Source organism: Amphibalanus amphitrite, unplaced genomic scaffold, assembly GCF_019059575.1.
Source record: "Amphibalanus amphitrite isolate SeventyFive unplaced genomic scaffold, NRLGWU_Aamphi_draft 000428F_arrow, whole genome shotgun sequence".
Taxonomy (NCBI): Eukaryota; Metazoa; Arthropoda; class Thecostraca; order Balanomorpha; family Balanidae; genus Amphibalanus; species Amphibalanus amphitrite.
In genome coordinates, this window is record NW_024881922.1 from 141,666 (window position 1) to 159,240 (window position 17,575).

Below are 17,575 nucleotides of genomic sequence, written 5' to 3' on the forward strand. Positions count from 1 at the left end.
GTGGGGATGCCTTTTAACTTTTTGACAGTTCAATCAATCATCAATCATCATTCGATTATTTTCAATTGCGTTATGCACACCGCACATGCGGGGGCCGCAGCGCATAGGTTTGGATCCAGACCCATACTATTGATGATACAGCTAACTGTCACGACCCTCAAAGCTCTCGGATATGACTAGTCGGTTCTTACTGCTTAGTCAAGCCGTCGGCTTTGTTGAATACCACAGATATGCAAAACGTATACATACGTGGTATAAGATAATCAAAATCATCACACTCCGACTCCATATAGGTAAATAACTATCTTCTATAATCGTTCAACGGCGCGAGCCGCTCACCGCTCGAAATGTTATACTGCGCCGCAGCACACTCGTGTCGTGCGGCACAGTCTGCCTCCAGTCGGCAGGCGCGCGGGTCTCGCCCGGCCGCGGCGGCGGCTGCCGATTAGTGTTACTAACATTTATAAAACGTGAGAAATCAGCCATGCCGAAGGTCTCTCTCTCTCTCTCTCTCTCTCTCTCTCTCTCTCTCTCTCTCTCTCTCTCTCTCTCTCTCTCTCTCTCTCTGTCCCTCTCCCTCCCTCCCTCCCCGCAGTAGCGGCACGGAGCGGGCCGGCAATAGGCAGTGTTCGGCAGTGATGGCTGGACGACGGGCCCGAGCCTTGGATCTGCATAATTGACGGCGCATGTCGTCATAACGGGCGGAGACAGCGGCGGTCGGGCAGCGGCGGTGGCGGTGGCGGCGGTAGCGGTGGGGAAACCGCCGTCTCCGTCGTTCTCTGCTCTGCCCAGACGGGACAAATGCGCTGCGTCTGTGGGCGGCGGCAATAGATGCCGTCCACTGGCGCATTAGCGCTGGTCACAGGGACCGCCGGCGGAGATGTGACGCCCCAAATTACCGACCGTTTCCGCCGAGATGGAGCCCGGCAATGGGCGCGCCGAGACTGAACAGCGGAACATATTTGGGCGGCTATTCACTGCGGAGAGCTGCCGGGACAGAACAGTCGTAAATTGTGGGCTGACATGGTTGGATGCAAGTAGAAATGCCAGATAAATGATGGGTTTCAACGGTAGTAGCTGTGCTTGCGTGATGCGTACGTGTCCGACAGGCGACAGCGCTTAGTCCGCTGATTATTTTGGTTTATGACTTATATTCAACATAACACAGCTATTACCCGCATCTTAATTTGTTACATTATTAGGTATAGGTAACATGAACAAGCATTGAACACATTCATTTGAAAAGGCGCACCTTTTATCTTGGCAATAATTTGAATTTGGCATGGCATGACTGACTTCTAGCATGACTAGGAAATAGGAATCAATAATGCATCGTAGACAAAGAGACTTTAAGTAATTGCTGATAATCTATACTCCTAGACCCTTCGTTCTTGTATGAATTCGACTTTACCGACGTACTCAAATCTTACGTCACACTTGTCAGCCGCCGGAAGGGACTATAAGAAAATAAAAACCTTCGTCGCCCGTAGACCAAACCGCCCATACAATGACGGAGAGTAATGGAGTCGTCATTTCTGCCGCAGCCTCGCCAGACCCATAGCAAAGCGACATTTATGTTCCATGTATGTTGTATGTGGTCTGTTTAGTGGGAACGGCACACCCACCGCGATGCCTAGCCACGCTGAATAAGTCAACGGGACCGAAATGACCACTGTCTTCTGACAGGACAGTTTGGAGCCAGCAAGCCGAAGGGACAGAATGATGTGATATTTTATACATTCTGAAGCCATTTTCGTACTTTATGCGGCACCCGCACCGTCTATCATTTGGTCGTGTGCCTGTTGACGGTATTAATTAAATAAATACAAATTAAATTTAAATACAAGCTCGTGTTTCTATTAGTGAGCTTCAGGTGATTTAAAATATACGTCTAAACTCCCAGTTGTACATGACTTCATAAGCATAATGCTTCAGTTATTTGATGTTCAGAACTTTCCTGGCTTTTCTTTTTAATACAATTCTAGTGACAGCAGTTGTCCCATGGGTAATAGACAACTGGATAGACTTTTCACTGCTCAGCCAAAACGGTTTACGCTTATTCATCCACCATTTATTCAGCTCTTGTAGGTACGCTCATCCCGTCCAACAGTTGTCAGTCACAGTTTCACTGCAAACACTCAGACGGTGGAAACACGACAGGGACTTTCAATGCTTTGAAATCCCTCTAACACCGGCTGATGTCACAAGCTTCCATGGCAAGACAAAACTCAACGAGGCTCTGGAAGCCGCAATATTCTCCGGAAAAGCTTTCCTCACGGAATCAGTACAAACAACACGAGCACCTGCCACCCGGCACATCCGGAGAAATATTAACCAGCGTCATATCGACATGTGTTTGGAGATTTCTGTACCCCTTGCCCTGGAAGCATTCATCACTCTTAGAGAGTGGTGAATACACCACTGTCTGATATATGCAGCCATTGAGCCATAAAAAATGGACCGTGGACATTAAATGCGAGCTAAAAAAATCCAGAGCATGAGGTAGCAAATTATCGTTCCGTTACAAATAAGCATATCACAAAAACATAAATGCTTCGGACATAATTGCTATACCGACAGCATCAGCATAGTGAGCCATCTTTCACAATGAGCCGTAAAAATTATGTTTTGGTGCCAATGAAAACGTAAATCCGTCAACTGCTTACTCATTTTCGGAGAACGGTGAAGTCTAGCAAACATTACGTAAGCAATTCGGAGTTTCAACTTAACATCTGCTTCAAATCGCGTACTAAGCAGCACGGCCCTGGCAGCCGTGTTGAAACATTGTTTGCTACATTATTGTGGGCCTGTTCCAGGTCATGAGCAAGTTGAATCTGCTGCTGGCGTAATATCACACGACATCAACCAAACACCGAACACCTTTGAGGCAAGTCAGTCACTACAGCAGCACAAATACAACAAATACAGCTGTACAAGTTCACTCCACGTCCACGTTTACAGGGCTGGCACGGCGGCCCGCAGTTCACCACTCAGCCACTAGGCGCCGCTCCTGTCGCTGCTGGGCGCGCCCGTGTCCGTCTCGGGCGGCTCAGAGGGCGCGGGCGGCTCGTCCACGACCCGGATGACCGTCTTGCCGCGACTGTGTCCGCCCTGCAGCTGTACGAACGCGTCCGGCACCAGCTCGAACGGCACCACCCGCTGCACCACCGGCCGGATCTGGGCGGCAGGGACACAATGACGGCACTAGCACCAATACAGGCACTGCGATCAGACACACGTTATCGAACGCATCACCAGTATCATATATATGGCTGGCATTATCCCCCGCAACAGTATAATTCAAGGACTGCACCTGTATTAGCCGGCTTAGTTACATTTGCCGCTGCAATCCCTTTAAATTGATTAACTGGCCATATATAACTGCGTCCATTATTCCATATCACCCACGTAGCAACACAGAGTGGAGATTAATTTGATATTTGACCCACCTTTCCGTCGTCAACCAGGTCCCTGACCTGACTGAGCGCACAGCCGTTAGGCATGAAAAACGCCCATCTGTGAAACGGAGCGCAATTGGGTAATCAGACATTGGTACCAGACTGGTGTGCGGTTTCAGAGCGCCAGTGTTCTCTGTGACTTTCAAAAGGAACGTGGAAATGACTAATAAAAACAGCGGTGAGTGAACATGAAAGGAACGCTCTCGACACTACCAGCACAATATTGTCTAGCTTGTGCTCTATTATGTAACTGTCTGCGCCACATCATTCTTTGTATCTGACTGTAATTTCTACCTTACGTAACCGGGTACTATCCTAGTATGTCCTATTCGTCTCTAGCATTTGGCTCTCGTGACTGCCAGTCCGTCCCGTTCGTCTCTAGCCTGTGGCTGCAAGTGTGTCGCTCCGCCTCTAACCTGTGACCCCTGTGCCTGTGAGCTGTCCGTCTCTAGCCCGTGACCCTGTGACTGTGGGCTGTCCGTCTCTAACCTGTGACTCCTGCCCTGACTGTGAGCTGTCCGTCTCTAACCTGTGGCTCCTGCCCTGCGTGTGGCTGCTGATGTTGCTCTGAACCAGCTCGGCCAGGTTCCTCACACCGCCGGCCACCAGTCCGTCGGCGTCAATGTTCTTCAGCAGCGGCGGCGACAAAGTCACGTACTTGGCGTACGTCCACGGCTTCATCAGCGGGATGTGCCGCTCGCCATGCCCGCCGCTGCAGTCCAGGATCAGGTCGTACCTGCCACGCGGGTTACGGAGACGTTTCAGCGCTCACAGACAGCTCACAGGGCGCTACGGGCGTGTACGGTCGAGAAGGAATTTGGAGGAACCAGCACGTTAAAGACTAATGCAGTCTGGACATTTTTGGTCGGGTACCTATGTGTATGATGTATTTATTTATTTCACGCCGCGACAAACCCATCCATTCGAGAACGGCTATTCCGGGCGTCATGTCATTTGGAAGATGTGATGGATAAAACATTCGCTCTTAGCACACGCATACAAAACACACTCACGGGTCCTCATCGCCATACTGCTCTCGGAGTAGCAGTGCTCGGTACTGGGCTTTGAACTGCCGCGGCCCCAGGCCTCGCAAGGCTGGTGGCAGTGAGTTGTATGTTGTCACGGCTGAATAAAGAAACCGTCGGCGGCCTGACTCTGTGCGGATCGCTGGGGTCTCGAAAAAGTCAGCTTGGCGGGTCTCCCTACCATGAACACTGCGGCGGGTAACAATGCCTTCACGCAGCGACTCAGGCTGTCCCGTAGCTAGCATTCTCTTGAGCAGAGTCACCGAATGAAACCGCCACAAGTTCTCAGCAGAGAGCCACTTCAGGGTCTTCATGACATCGCTGACATGGTCATACCTACGTCGGCCAGACACCACCCGAGCACCGAAGTTCAGTAGCTTCTGAACTCTGGACAGCTGGGTCACACCGCAGCAGCCATAGACACTGATACAATACCGGACAATAGACACCGCCAGAGCCTGCACCAGTATTGTCAGTGTGTCCCTGGGCAGCGAGTGTCTACTGTGGCTTAAACCGCTCAGGATACCAGTGCCACGCCGTACGACATCGGTCACTGACTTGATGTAGCTGACTTGATAAACCAGCACTGATACATGAAGAGCAGCCAGCTAAAACATTACCTTAACTGATATAACTTAGTGTGCTATACTTCCCAAATAGCTTCGAACACTATTTTCCGGGCTGTGGTATGGTACACATAAGCAGTACGCAATAGCAGTATGGAACGGGCCCAAAAACATAGAAACTGAGCGCAGTTAACTCTGGATAACTCTGTACCACCGCCCGTCCAGCTGCGGCCCACTCACCCCTGCATCAGCTTCAGGTGCTCGTCAGCGTCCGGAGCCGTGTAGTCGACCACCACGTCCGCGCCGAGCGACTCCACCAGCTCGACGGCGTCAGTGGCGCACGTCGCCGTCACCTGGACACGTCACAATGACGGCATGACGACACGTCAGGGTACCGCAATCACGCAGTAGGCACATTGTGTGAATAAAGCACAAATGCTACCCTCACAGACAGCATTTGTGGATTGTCTTTCAGGTTAACTTACATGCCACATCATGTCATAAGGTTTGAGTCAGACCCCTCTAAACCACACGTAGTATGGCATATGCAACATCTCCATGGTTCATAAAAGTATCCGTCACAACTCTCCAAACATGCAAAACTCTGACCTACAGCATAGCGTGCTGTCCTACCAAAGAACCCAGCATCAAGCATGGTCGCAGGCTAGCAGCACATTCGATATTCACACTTTCGATCATTCAACCCCCCTTCGCCCGATCTACCGTCTTCTCTCCAGTAGTCCCCCACCTTCCCTCCCTACATACTCTCCTCCTCTCCCCTCGCTCACCTGACAGCCCCAGGCCTTGAGCAGCTGCACCGCCAGCGAGCCCACTCCCCCCGCGGCCCCGCAGACCAGCACGCGCCGGTCCCGCCGGGTGCCCTCCGAGACCAGCTCGCCAGTCACCACCAGCGCCGACCAGGCCGTGGCGGCGACGTACGGTATGGAGGCCGCCTCGACGTGCGACAGCGAGCGAGGCTTCAGAGACACCTGGCGGGGATGGTGGCAAACTCGGGGTAAGCAATGCGAGGAAAGGAAACGGAACTTGACCTAACTACACCACGGCAATGGTTTAGCGCAATAACTGACCCGTTGGGCGCAGATATACTAGGGTGATAGATATACTTGTAACTGCAATGTGCCACGATAAAGTAACGTTATTACAAATTCGTACTTTGTCACGGAGAGTAGCGTATGGAGATGCACAAATTTCCGAAAATTGTCGAAAATCGGCGTGAAAGGGCAACCAATCCACCTGTAAATCACCCCAGAAACAAAGCGCTGACTCCTCCCCCTCCCTCCCTCCACTCACGCTGCCGGCGGCGGCGGCGACGTACTCGGCGTGGGTGCCCTGGCGCTGCGGTCCGACGGCCGCCCACACCTGGTCGCCGGGCCGGAACTGGCTGACGCCGCCGCCGACCGCCACCACCTCTCCGGACACGTCCCTGCCCAGCGTCAGAGGGAACTCCAGGGTGCCGCACAGCTGGCGCATCAGGTTCATGGTGGTGCTGCCGTACCCGCCTGCGGGAGCAGAGGGGCAGAGGTGTCAGTGGACTGTAGAGGTGGGATAAAGTGTGAGAAATGTATGGTATGTTATGAAACGTACAGTCCACAGCAGAAGTAATGTGTGGTTTCAGTCATGGGTATGTTCTGCTTCTGAAGCCCAGGAACGATTAGCCAGATTGCAACGAGACTTTAAATGTAGCTTAAATGTATCTTCACCCTTGCAGCTACAACTGTATCTATTGACGTCTTCTTTACAATCAGTTCGCATTTAAAAATCGTCGGTCAAAGCCATCCGTTGAGATTGGTAAAACCACACATTACTTTAGCGGTGGGCTGTACCTGTTGAGAAATGTGTCAATGTAAAGTTTATCTGTGTTGACACCAGGGGCATCATTGGTAATAGAAGCACATTGCACATCAAAAACGGCCTTTAGTATCAGCAAATAGAGCCCAAGGCATCATTAATCACTGAGCATGTTGAGTAGGTAACTGACAAGCTGGAGGGCCAAAGATTTTATCAAACTAAAATAAGACTTGATGTTGAGCTTGGCTGTAAATCACTCACACAAGCAGTAGTCATTTTACCTAGCATGGCTACATCAATGGGGTTGATGCTGGCAGCATGAACCTTGATCAGCAGCTCGGTGGGCTGAGTGATGGTCGGCAGGCGATGGGAGGTGGTCAGCTGAAACAGGTGGCAGCATCGTCAGCACACATTCCAGCAGGTGACACTTTGGTGGCAGTCAGATCACTGCAGGCTGGCACCTTTGACTAACACACATTTTTGTTCACTCCAGGGCCTCGTTACATAAAACGAGTCCGTAACTTACACCGTTTTTTTTTTTGTATTGTATTGCAAGTGCATGTGAAGCGATGATAGTTTAAATCGTTGAATTTATGCATCTTGCAAGCAAGAACAGAAGGGAGAAGGGGAAATAAATGTATTGCTTCACATGCATTTGCAATACAAGGCCAAGAAATGGCATAAGTTAGGGACTCGCTTTATGAAACGAGGTTCAGGAGCAAGATAGCCAGCCAATGCTCTTGGTCCTCTCCGTGGCCGAGTGGATAAAAGCGCCGGAATTCGACGCTTTGCCGGAAGTGAGAGCCCGGTTCAAGCCCCGTTGCGGGCGGCCACATTTAGCTCCTACGTATAATGGCGTGCGTGTCTGTGGCAGGGGCCGCATAAAAGCCAGGTAACGTGAGTGAGCGGAGGGGACCGTGTCCAGTCGTGAGGGCACGTTAAACGTTCGGACAAAATTCTGCCATACAACTGAAATTGCGCGATCGGGTGGTGGGGTCAGGGTCAGCACAACAAGCTATGCTTAGTGCGGGCTCTGATTCCTCAAATCCGCCCTTTCAGCCATTTGGACAAAATTTATATATAAAAAATGCATATGGGTAATAGAGGATTTTGAAGGTAAATTTATCATATTTCAGCTACAATTATGACTGATTCAATAACAAACAAATGTTTCACATACAAATTTCATACTTTACATGAAAGTGCCCAACTTTTTTTGGCACAACTGGTGCCTTACAAAGAGCCACATTAGCCATCTTTATTTGTCTCTGCTTTCACCTACCTGAAGCTCTTCCGGACCTCCATAGCGGTGGATCTGCCAAGCGGACATCTCAGTGGGCACCGAGGCGCGGTGGGCAGATCGCCTGCTCACCAGACAGCGGCGCAGGCTGGCCGCTGCACCAGCTCTCCCCAGCACCAGCAGGGGCATTGTGCTGTCGCCAACTATAGTTACTGCGAAATGTGAATGGTAAGGGTCAGTGGGCCTTTTGAGCAGGAAACATGTAATGCCCCAGAATGGTATGCTGGATATCCATGTGGGAGTGATATTTTCCTAGACAATGAGCGATCCCCACACAGGCATGTACATGGATCTGAGAAGATGGATCCAGATCTGCTCCCACAGATTCTCATATCCATCAGGATCATAGATCCAGCTCTTCAATTTACTGAGAGATGTAGGGATCATATAATAGATCCAAGCATAATTTTTTGCTTGAGACCCAGTGAGATCACAGATCCTCATTTACTTTTTGGCAACTCAGAATCCTCCCAAAATCATTCGTTGCAACTCACATACATTCTGTTTGAGGTTTTATGTGATTGCACATCATAATCCATAGTTTTGTGGCACTTATTGACAAAGAAACACTTCAACTTGGAAAGCTGGTTTCCAATGCTGTGCATAGTGGAATCCACTCAGATGATCTCATCGTCATAGACCTCATCCATGTTCTTGGTTTATCATCAGATCCTATGAGATAAATGCAGATTAAATGTGTAGGATGGATCCAGTGGGATTATAGATCAGTTGGGCAAACTAGGCGGCGGGAATCAAAATATGGAGGCATCAAAATATTGATTCTAGTGGGCGGAGTCTTGACCATATATGGGCATACGTGCAGACCATCATAGAAACGTCAATTCTTCAGCAACCGGTTATATTTTCAAGATAGTTTCTTCACAAAATGAAGAACAACGTTGAAGCTACCCGCCAGGCACGAAACAATAGCCCTAACCTCTTTGGTTAGTTTAGGAAAGCGTCTTGAAAATAATCAAGATATTGATTCATCACGGCGGCTTATCCCGGCGAGAATCAATATTTTGATTCCGCAAACAGCTGGCTAATCATTATCTTGATTCTGAAATCAGCTGGTTTATCAATATATTGATTCGCGAACCGACTTTCTGCAGACGTACTTCACTCTTCAAATTGATTTATGGAATGTTTCTTGTGTGTAAATAATGCAAATTCAATAAATTCATGAAGATATTATCAGCACAGGATCGTGTAATTTTTTTCTAGACCTAATTCCCACGGTAGACCAGGGATTTTCAGCACTCACCCTGGCTCCCTGCTCAAAGCTGCAAGCCTTCGAGGGAATGCGTGAAGGGAGCCGTGCTGACCTTTGTATAGGGGTTATACTGAGTCGGAGCCGGAACCGAAGCCCGACCATTTTACCCGGAGCCGGAGCTGGAGCCGATTTTTCCCTCCGGAGCCGAAGCCGTCTGACATTTTCACGGCTCCACATCCCTGCTTTGTAGCATTGATTTTGAGTAAAAAAGTTAACTTATCGTCTTTCACGTGTTCATGAATGTGTTTCTACGCATCTGTATCCCGTCCCATTTCTGTGGAGTACAGTAAGATATTTCGCCGAACAATATACTCAAGCCCGTTGCACAAATTGCACAATTTGAATGAAAATATGATACACGGATGTATTTGCAGTCGCAAATAATACGATGATATTCATAACACATTTCACAACGATCCCTGCAATTGCCACACTTTTGCCATCACAAAGCCCTGTCGTTGATGCTCACATCCCATGCAAAGCAATACTCACTTTTAGGACACGTCTCTTATTCAATATGGCTACGTATTTGCAAAACATGCAGTTAATAATATTTGAAACTGAGACCTAACCAATAAGACATACCGTGGACAGGTAAGTAAAAACAAATAAACGTCTGGAGAATGACCTCAACGTCTCGATGTTGCCTAATTACAACGAGGAATTTTCGGTTTCGAATCAAATACATGAAATAAATATAAACAAAATTTGTACAGATACACTCAATATAGGGTTTATGATTAGCACGGCTACCTAAAACATCAATCCGGTCAGGTTGAGCCACTTATGTCCACACCCAAAGCAGGTCGCTTTGGAACACCACAAGATCCCATATTACCACCGAAAACGGTCACCAATTGGTCTACTGATGAGCATCTTCAGAACATTCTCGACCGAAAAGCTATCAGTCCTGTCTGTGTTTTGGTTCGCTTCATTTGGGCTATGCGCACGTTTTTTCTACTCCGGTTCTAGGGACGAGATGGCAGTCAGCACGCGCTGCACCAGCTCGTTCTTTGACAGGTTGGTGACGCTGTCGTCATCCGGCAAGATAAACACGTGGCGCATTTCACCCTCGGCCCCGCCAGCCACATACACACTTCCTTACGTCATATTGTTTCTCGCCACGAGATCAAAGTTCAAAAGGTCGTGATGTAGGTAGTCTCCGCCCAGCCCGAGTCAGGTACTCCACCGGTTGGTCGGGTGCGGCCAGGTCCGCGCAACGCCGCCCTACTTCGGTCGACGCTCTGGTTGACAGGGATGGCGTTGTCATACAGTTGCCTGTCGACTGAACAGCGATTCAAGACGCCATCCTTGACCCTCTGAAGCCGATCCCCGCAACGACCAGTGTTTGATCCTTGGTTGGTTGACCTGCAGCAAACAACAGAACACAATAATTAGGACATTTGTGGGCAATAAATTAGGAAACTATATGTGTTATTATTCTACTTGTTCAGCAACTATTAATTTTAGAATATATTCAATAAAAAATTGAATACTTAATGTCACTTCAATTTCCACTGAACGCCACCAGGTGCGCCAACAACTGTCATCTCATGCAGTTATATAAATTCTGCCAAAAAAGTAGATCTGAGGCCAGTTGTACCAACAGAAAAATAGGTGGTTGCTGGATTTTTTTGTCTAAAAGTTACTTCACATACAGAGCATGAACGGTACAGCCCTATCCGTTTACGTGCCCATCATGTTAATGCTCCATATGTGAAGCAGTCTTTAGGCAAACAATTCCAGCAGGCAGCTATTTGTGTTGATAAAACTGGCCTCTAAAATTAACTTTGGCATGGACAATCCTGAACATTAACTATCCAGCATTCCCTGGACTGACGTACATTAGACACAATTTTCTGGAAGATCACGCATAATGTAAATATGGCTTACACCATTCAGCAACTTGCTTTTGTTACACTTAAAATAAGCATCATTAAATATGTAGCAAAAATGGGCGAAGCAATTACAAGCCAAGCTTACATACCCGGTGTGAGACATACGAAAAATCAGCCTTCTAGCAATATTTTGATAAGGCAAACACGAACATGCACTACGACCTATCAATCTTAACTTGGAACAAGTCAATAACCTAGTTGCCCTTAAAAAATTTAAATGCTACAAATTAAAGTTGTAGCAACAATTGGATGAGTGAGACACAAGCAGAGGCTAAAACATCCAAATTATGTAAAATACTGGACATGCACTGCCCCAATTTCATGAGTCCACCCAACAATTCTATCATGTGAGACAAAACACTAGGCTTCTTGTAACTAATTTATACCGTAACTTTTAAAGTACATCATATTTCACTGAAATACTACACCTAAGACATCATTTTCAAAAAAAATATAGCTTAAAAAGACAATGGAAGAGTGAGAAGGCGTCCCGCGCCGCTGACGTCGCTACCGCGCCATGTTCCTAAAACCATCTCTTAAAACAAGTTTTCGGTAAGAAACGTTAAGATCACATGCCTGAAATTGAAAAGCACACTTCAAAGTATCTTAAAATACGATCCATTGTTACTTACACTTCAGAAAAGGTCGCTTTTACAAAATAAAACCGGGAGCACTACGTTGCATCCGAACACCCACGACGCCGGCGCGAAATGGCGGGAACCGGAAATCGTGGCTAGATACAAAGAAAAAGAATATTTCTTATAAATGAATTATACAACTAAATAACGCATTTTTTATTTTATTTTAGACAAAATTATGAAAAAATTACAAAGGCTCGTCGATAATGATAAACAGAGCAAGTTTTAACAGCACGTTTTTGTTGAATTATGGCGGCGAAATCTTTATGCCATTCGTAAAGGTACGCGCGACAAACGGCTGATAGCCATGCAGCGAAAAATTGAAGCGGGGAAGTTTTTTGTATTGACTTGTCAAAAAATCTCGCCGTCATGGGGGTTATTTCCGCCGTAACGGGTCGTCTGAAGGTGGGAATGTCCCAAATTGAATCAAAATATTGATTCTATGCCCATATATGGTCAAAGCTCCGCCCACTAGAATCAATATTTTGATGCCTCCATATTTTGATTCCCGCCGCCTAGTTTGCCCAACTGAGATCCTAACCTGCAGAGCGCAGTCTGCTTTAAAATCCATTTCCAATGAGACCATAAATCTTTCACCCGGATCCATGCACATGTCTGCGACCGCCATGCATCTCATGATGACAAACCATAAGTGCCACATTACTCTTTAATAGAAAGTTCTTAACATAATGAGCTTAATTCAATGAAATAGAAACTCAACCTGAAGGCTGAAACCTTGTGTGCCATTTCAATTTGCAAATCGACCGAACTGAAGAGCGATATGGAATTTGTTCAAGAAAGATACTCGGATGGTTAGGTCGAAAAACGGGGAACTTACCAATTTACCAAACCGCTCCCCTGAAGGTTTTTAACTCAATCCAACAAACAGTGTAAAATTATCATCAGTTATGACCGTGATCATCAGTGAGACCGCATTCAAGCCTTTCAAGCGTTGCATAACACGTAACAAAATGTAAACAAAAAGTGCATCTTGTTTGCAACAAGAGAGCAGTTTTTGTCTACATACGAAGCTACCATATCCTTCGTTGAAGTAATCTTGATACAGAGCAAAGAAATTTCACTAGAGCGCTGCGGCGCAGTATGAAACAGGCGCATGCGCTCAGAGACATCTATGAACAATATAAAGAACTGGAACTGGCACGCGAGGCCGTTGAATTGCGGCTGTGCGGTGAGCCGGTGACTAGGGCGCCGGATAGTTCAGGACGAGATGATATGGGCAATGGGGCATTCTGTTCTTTTTTTACAGCGGGCAGCTCTTCATTTGACTGGTGGCCGCAGAGGGGAGGGCTTGTGTTAGGTATAGGCAGGGCCAAGGCCGTATAGGCAGGACCAAATAGGCGTCCGCTGTCCCTCAAAGACCCGATTTAGGTACGCCGGGCAGTGGCCGAGTCCCCTTCAGCCCACGGTATATAGAGAACTAGCCAAGACACGAGAGGAGACAGGGCTGGGATTGCTGCAGAGCACAATAGAAGGTAAGTAATATTGTTTGTGTTCACTCTTCGTAGGCCTAATTTTGCGACGCAGATGTCTCACAGAACATGATTACGAATTATGCTCCGGCCTCCGCAAGAATGTTTCGTATGACACCATTCGAATCTGTCACCAGCCTTGCTATTGGGAGGCTCGCGAATTCACAGCTAATATACATCTTAAGACCAGTCAACAACCTCAGCGGAATTATGGTTAAAATAATTGACATCCCGATGAGCCATTTCCTCTAGACCCCGGTTATGTCTCACTCTCGACTGTCGACGCGGCACTGCCGCGCCGGCTGGAGCAGCGGCGCGGGCTGAGCGACGCTGGCCGGTCGGGAGTGGGCGCGACAGTTGGTCTCTTGTCGTCGCTGGCGACGGTGGTCGTCGCCGTCGGTGGTCCGCCGCCCGTCGAGTCGTGACCCGCAAACTGGTGAGGAGCATCGCAATGCATCAATGGTCCCACATTTTACGATTAAGCGGAGGTTTTTTGGGGACATTGAAAAAAATTAAATGTCATCAAGTGTCAAGTTTTTTCCTCAATAACTTTTGAACAGACATGGTTGCTCAGTAAAGGACGTTTGATAGTAACAAACAAAACGGATATGCAACATGGTCTTATCTGAACAAATCATGATCACGACCTAATGAAATATTTGACGTTAGCAATTTCGGGTCAAATTGCTTTTGAGTCAGCAGGTATCGGAGCATCACCATCACCATGATATTGACCTGATAAAAGAAATGGCCAAAATTATACATCCGTTATAATTGTTGACGAACTAACAAACACCGGCTTATTATCCAAACGACTGAGGTTAACCATCGCCGGCAGAGGGGTGGCTGATAGGACCTCTGCTAAGCTTCTACATCTGTTAAACTTTCTAGGGTCTATAAAAGGATTATTTCAAAAGAGGCTTCATGTTCACTGAACCGTATTTTGAATTCGAGTATGAAACAAATGAGGTCTTATGTCACCAACTTTCTAAGCATTCCATAGATCTGTCAAAATTGGGATCGAATGATTGTGTTGTAAAATTGACACAATAGAAAAAAGTATATGTGCATTGTGCAGACCTGTGGACACCATTGCTTGAAACTTTTAATAAGCTGAGCCGTCATGCAGTAAATGGAAGTCTTGTTTTTTTTTTTGAAAGTTCACCCTTCGCTGCAGATAGTCAGCAGCCGGTGAGAGCTCAGGTCAGGCCGGTCAGGCCAGGTATCTCACAGGCGAAGAAAATAATAAAAACTTGCAAAGATCAAAATGGTGCTCTAAAAGCGCAACCGTAAAATATCAATAGCAATCCTTATGCGCCGACTCAATGATATCAGCTCATTGGCCACTTTTGCATGCAGAGGACAATGCTCAACAGCTATCAACGTCATCCATACAAGGCAAAGATTAGCCATTGTGGAACACAAGTATATAGGTATGATGCATAAGAAATGAACCCCAAGACGGCCTTCAAATAAAAGCTTACCAATACGCGAAGGTATCATAGCACACGATAACATATCGTTGTACCAAGATCCGGGATTTCTATGTTGAATAATGACATTGCAGGATTAATTTTGATTCAACTCGGCGGTGGATACGCGTTTTAATAACCATCAGTGTGTCCAACGAGGCTTTTTCACATTTACCACTTTTCATGAATGGTTCATTTACCGTGTCTCTAGTAATTCTGTTTAGCACCAGAGATGCATGCTCAGCCTGGCAGCGCTAGCGTGAGTCCCTTCGTGTCACCGAGCGCTCGGCGCTATTGTCCGTGTCCACGAGTGGCTCCGTGCGACCCATTACGTGCCGCCGTCACCGTTGTTACGCCCACTATGTGACCTGGCCGGCGCGGTCACAGTAGCGCCGCTGTATTGACGAAGCGGACTCGCCGCGGCGCGGTCTGATTGATTAGCCTGCGGTCGGCCGTATTATGCGCACGGCGCGGTTAGCAGCAGGGGATCAGATAGCGACTGTATTGACGGAGGCCAGCCGGACAGCGCCGCCCGGCGCGTGGAAAGGTCGGCTCCGGTGGCTGCGGACAGCAGGGCTTATCCGTCAATAGTCGCGGATAGTGAGGTCAAGGATGTGGGAGTGGAACACGTCCACTACATCAGCATGCGAAGCAGATGATATTTGCACCATGTGAATGAAATTTTTCGTTGCTAACAGGTTAAAAAAAATGAATAAATGTCAATCTCAATTTACGGTTTACGTCATGTGGCGGGTAAAAGGCTATGCCAACTTTTTGATGCACTCGCTCGCTATGCTGCAACCTGTCTGCTCAGCTTTGAGACATTTTTCATCTTATGTTGCATTACGTATGCTTGGTCTTGAACAGGTTAACCCTCGCCGGACCTATTGGTTTTCTACATACGCGCCGGCCGAGGGGGGGGGGGGGCGGGTACGACCCTCCCCCCTCGCCGTTTCGCCCCTGGTGGAGCTAGCGCGTCGCGGAAAAAACGAGCGTGTGCGCCGTTACGAGACGCAGAGATTGGTACCCGATTTTAAGGTCCTAGGTCAACCGGTGACCTCTGAGGTCAGGTCAAGTGCCCCAGGGTACGGTTCAGTTTTTGGTGAATAACTTCGCAAAAAACGGCCGCAGAGCGCCGATTTTGGCAGCATCGTGTTCGTCTCGCTCAGGCGCGTCGAATGGTATACTTTTTGTCCGGGTCAGGTCAACTTGGGGTGTTGACCTCAGGTCAAGGTCAGGTCAGCACCCCCAGGTCACGAAGTTGGTCGAAAGAGGTCATGTCGCATATCATTCGATTCGGCAGGTCTTCCTGAGTCCATTGGTGGCTTTTCCGACTCGCTAGCTCAATTTGATCAAGAGTTATTGACGAAAAACTAATATGACCTTGATGACGTCATAAATGACATCACGCAAGGTCAACATTGCAAAAGTGACGCATCTAACCTTGCAAGGAGTGCATCAAATCACGATTCTGTGTGCTTGAGATAGTTGGAGATCGTTCCCGGCGCCAGAATAGCAGTTTTCATTTTTCCCCATTGACTTATAATGGTGAGGTCACGAAAATGACCTGACCTCATATGACCTTTAGGAAAAATCCGAGATATACAAGTTGTGGGACTCATAATGGATACTAGATCCTGCAAGTTTCATTTCCCTGTGACATCTCCTCTGGCAGTGAGGGCGTTGCGAAGTTGCGACATCTGAAGACCGTGCAGAGGTTCACTTATGACGTCATAGGTCAGTGACCTGACCTGACCCAAAAATGCGGTTGGTGTCAAAAGATGCGGCTTGGATCAAAGGTCAGGTATGCCAAGTTTCAGCTCTCTATCGCCAGCGTGTTCGGAGCTATCGCGAAAAAAACCCTATGGGGGGGGCGGCACCCGCCCCCCCCCCCCCCTCGGCCGGCGAGGGTTAAAACGGTGTCAATAGAAGAAACGCAAATTTTCATTTGAGCTTAAACTGATAAAAACTGTTTGGTTTGTGCATACACCAAAAGAAACCGTTCAGAGCTGGTATGCGGATAAAAATGTAATCATCAAGTGCACATGTTCCATATGCATTTAGTATTCACCACAGCGACCATATCTTCCATAACTGACCACTGAGCTTATGTGACTGCCCACCGAGTCTGACGTTTAAACTCGGCGGATGGCCAGGCAGCTAACGGCGCTTGGGCTGTTTGAGCCGGTTGCCTGACGACCGGGCCCGTCATATGGCCATTGATTGCTGCAGCGTCCACTGGACGGCGGCGGTAACAAATATTTCAGCGTCGAGCCGACCGCGGCGCCCCGGGGGACACACCGCGGTGCATCGCGCCCAGCAAATGTCATGCGAGTTTGACAGCGCGCTGGCGGCAGTGTCAGCCGCTCAAAGGACGGCGGACTGGCTGCAGTCACTCAAGGCCCGCAGTCACTCTGACATCGAGGCAGGAGAAAGGCAGCTGTGAATTAATTCATTGAAACGTATTTTGGCTGCCTATGTTAGTAGGGAACGCTAGCTATGACATTTGCGTTCAAGGCTCAAAAGTCAAAACTATTTATCAATTATTGAATATATGTATGGATGCATCAAATGACGATTAAAATAAACTCGTAATTAGTTTGCATTTTAGTTCGTAGTACTGAAATGGCACCACAAACATGTTTT

General features: G+C 47.9%; 1 protein-coding gene across 3 annotated transcripts; it reads right to left on the reverse strand.

Annotated features, from left to right (window-relative positions):
• Positions 1-2,055: 2,055 nt before the first annotated feature.
• Positions 2,056-12,959, reverse strand: LOC122391265 (reticulon-4-interacting protein 1 homolog, mitochondrial-like). 3 transcript variants are annotated; one of them, XM_043385019.1, is made up of 9 exons: positions 12,806-12,959; positions 8,141-8,310; positions 7,140-7,239; positions 6,361-6,569; positions 5,838-6,038; positions 5,290-5,402; positions 3,988-4,194; positions 3,450-3,516; positions 2,056-3,177 (listed from the first exon to the last, which is right to left on the reverse strand). In XM_043385019.1, exons 2-9 carry the CDS (start codon positions 8,285-8,287, stop codon positions 2,998-3,000), a joined length of 1,224 nt encoding a protein of 407 aa, XP_043240954.1. In that variant the 5' UTR covers positions 8,288-8,310; positions 12,806-12,959; the 3' UTR covers positions 2,056-2,997. The 3 variants fall into 3 exon arrangements, with proteins under 3 accessions (XP_043240954.1, XP_043240956.1, XP_043240955.1); XM_043385021.1 differs by lacking the exon at positions 12,806-12,959 and adding an exon at positions 12,689-12,797; XM_043385020.1 differs by lacking the exon at positions 12,806-12,959 and adding an exon at positions 11,962-12,038.
• Between the last annotated feature and the right edge of the window lie 4,616 nt (positions 12,960-17,575).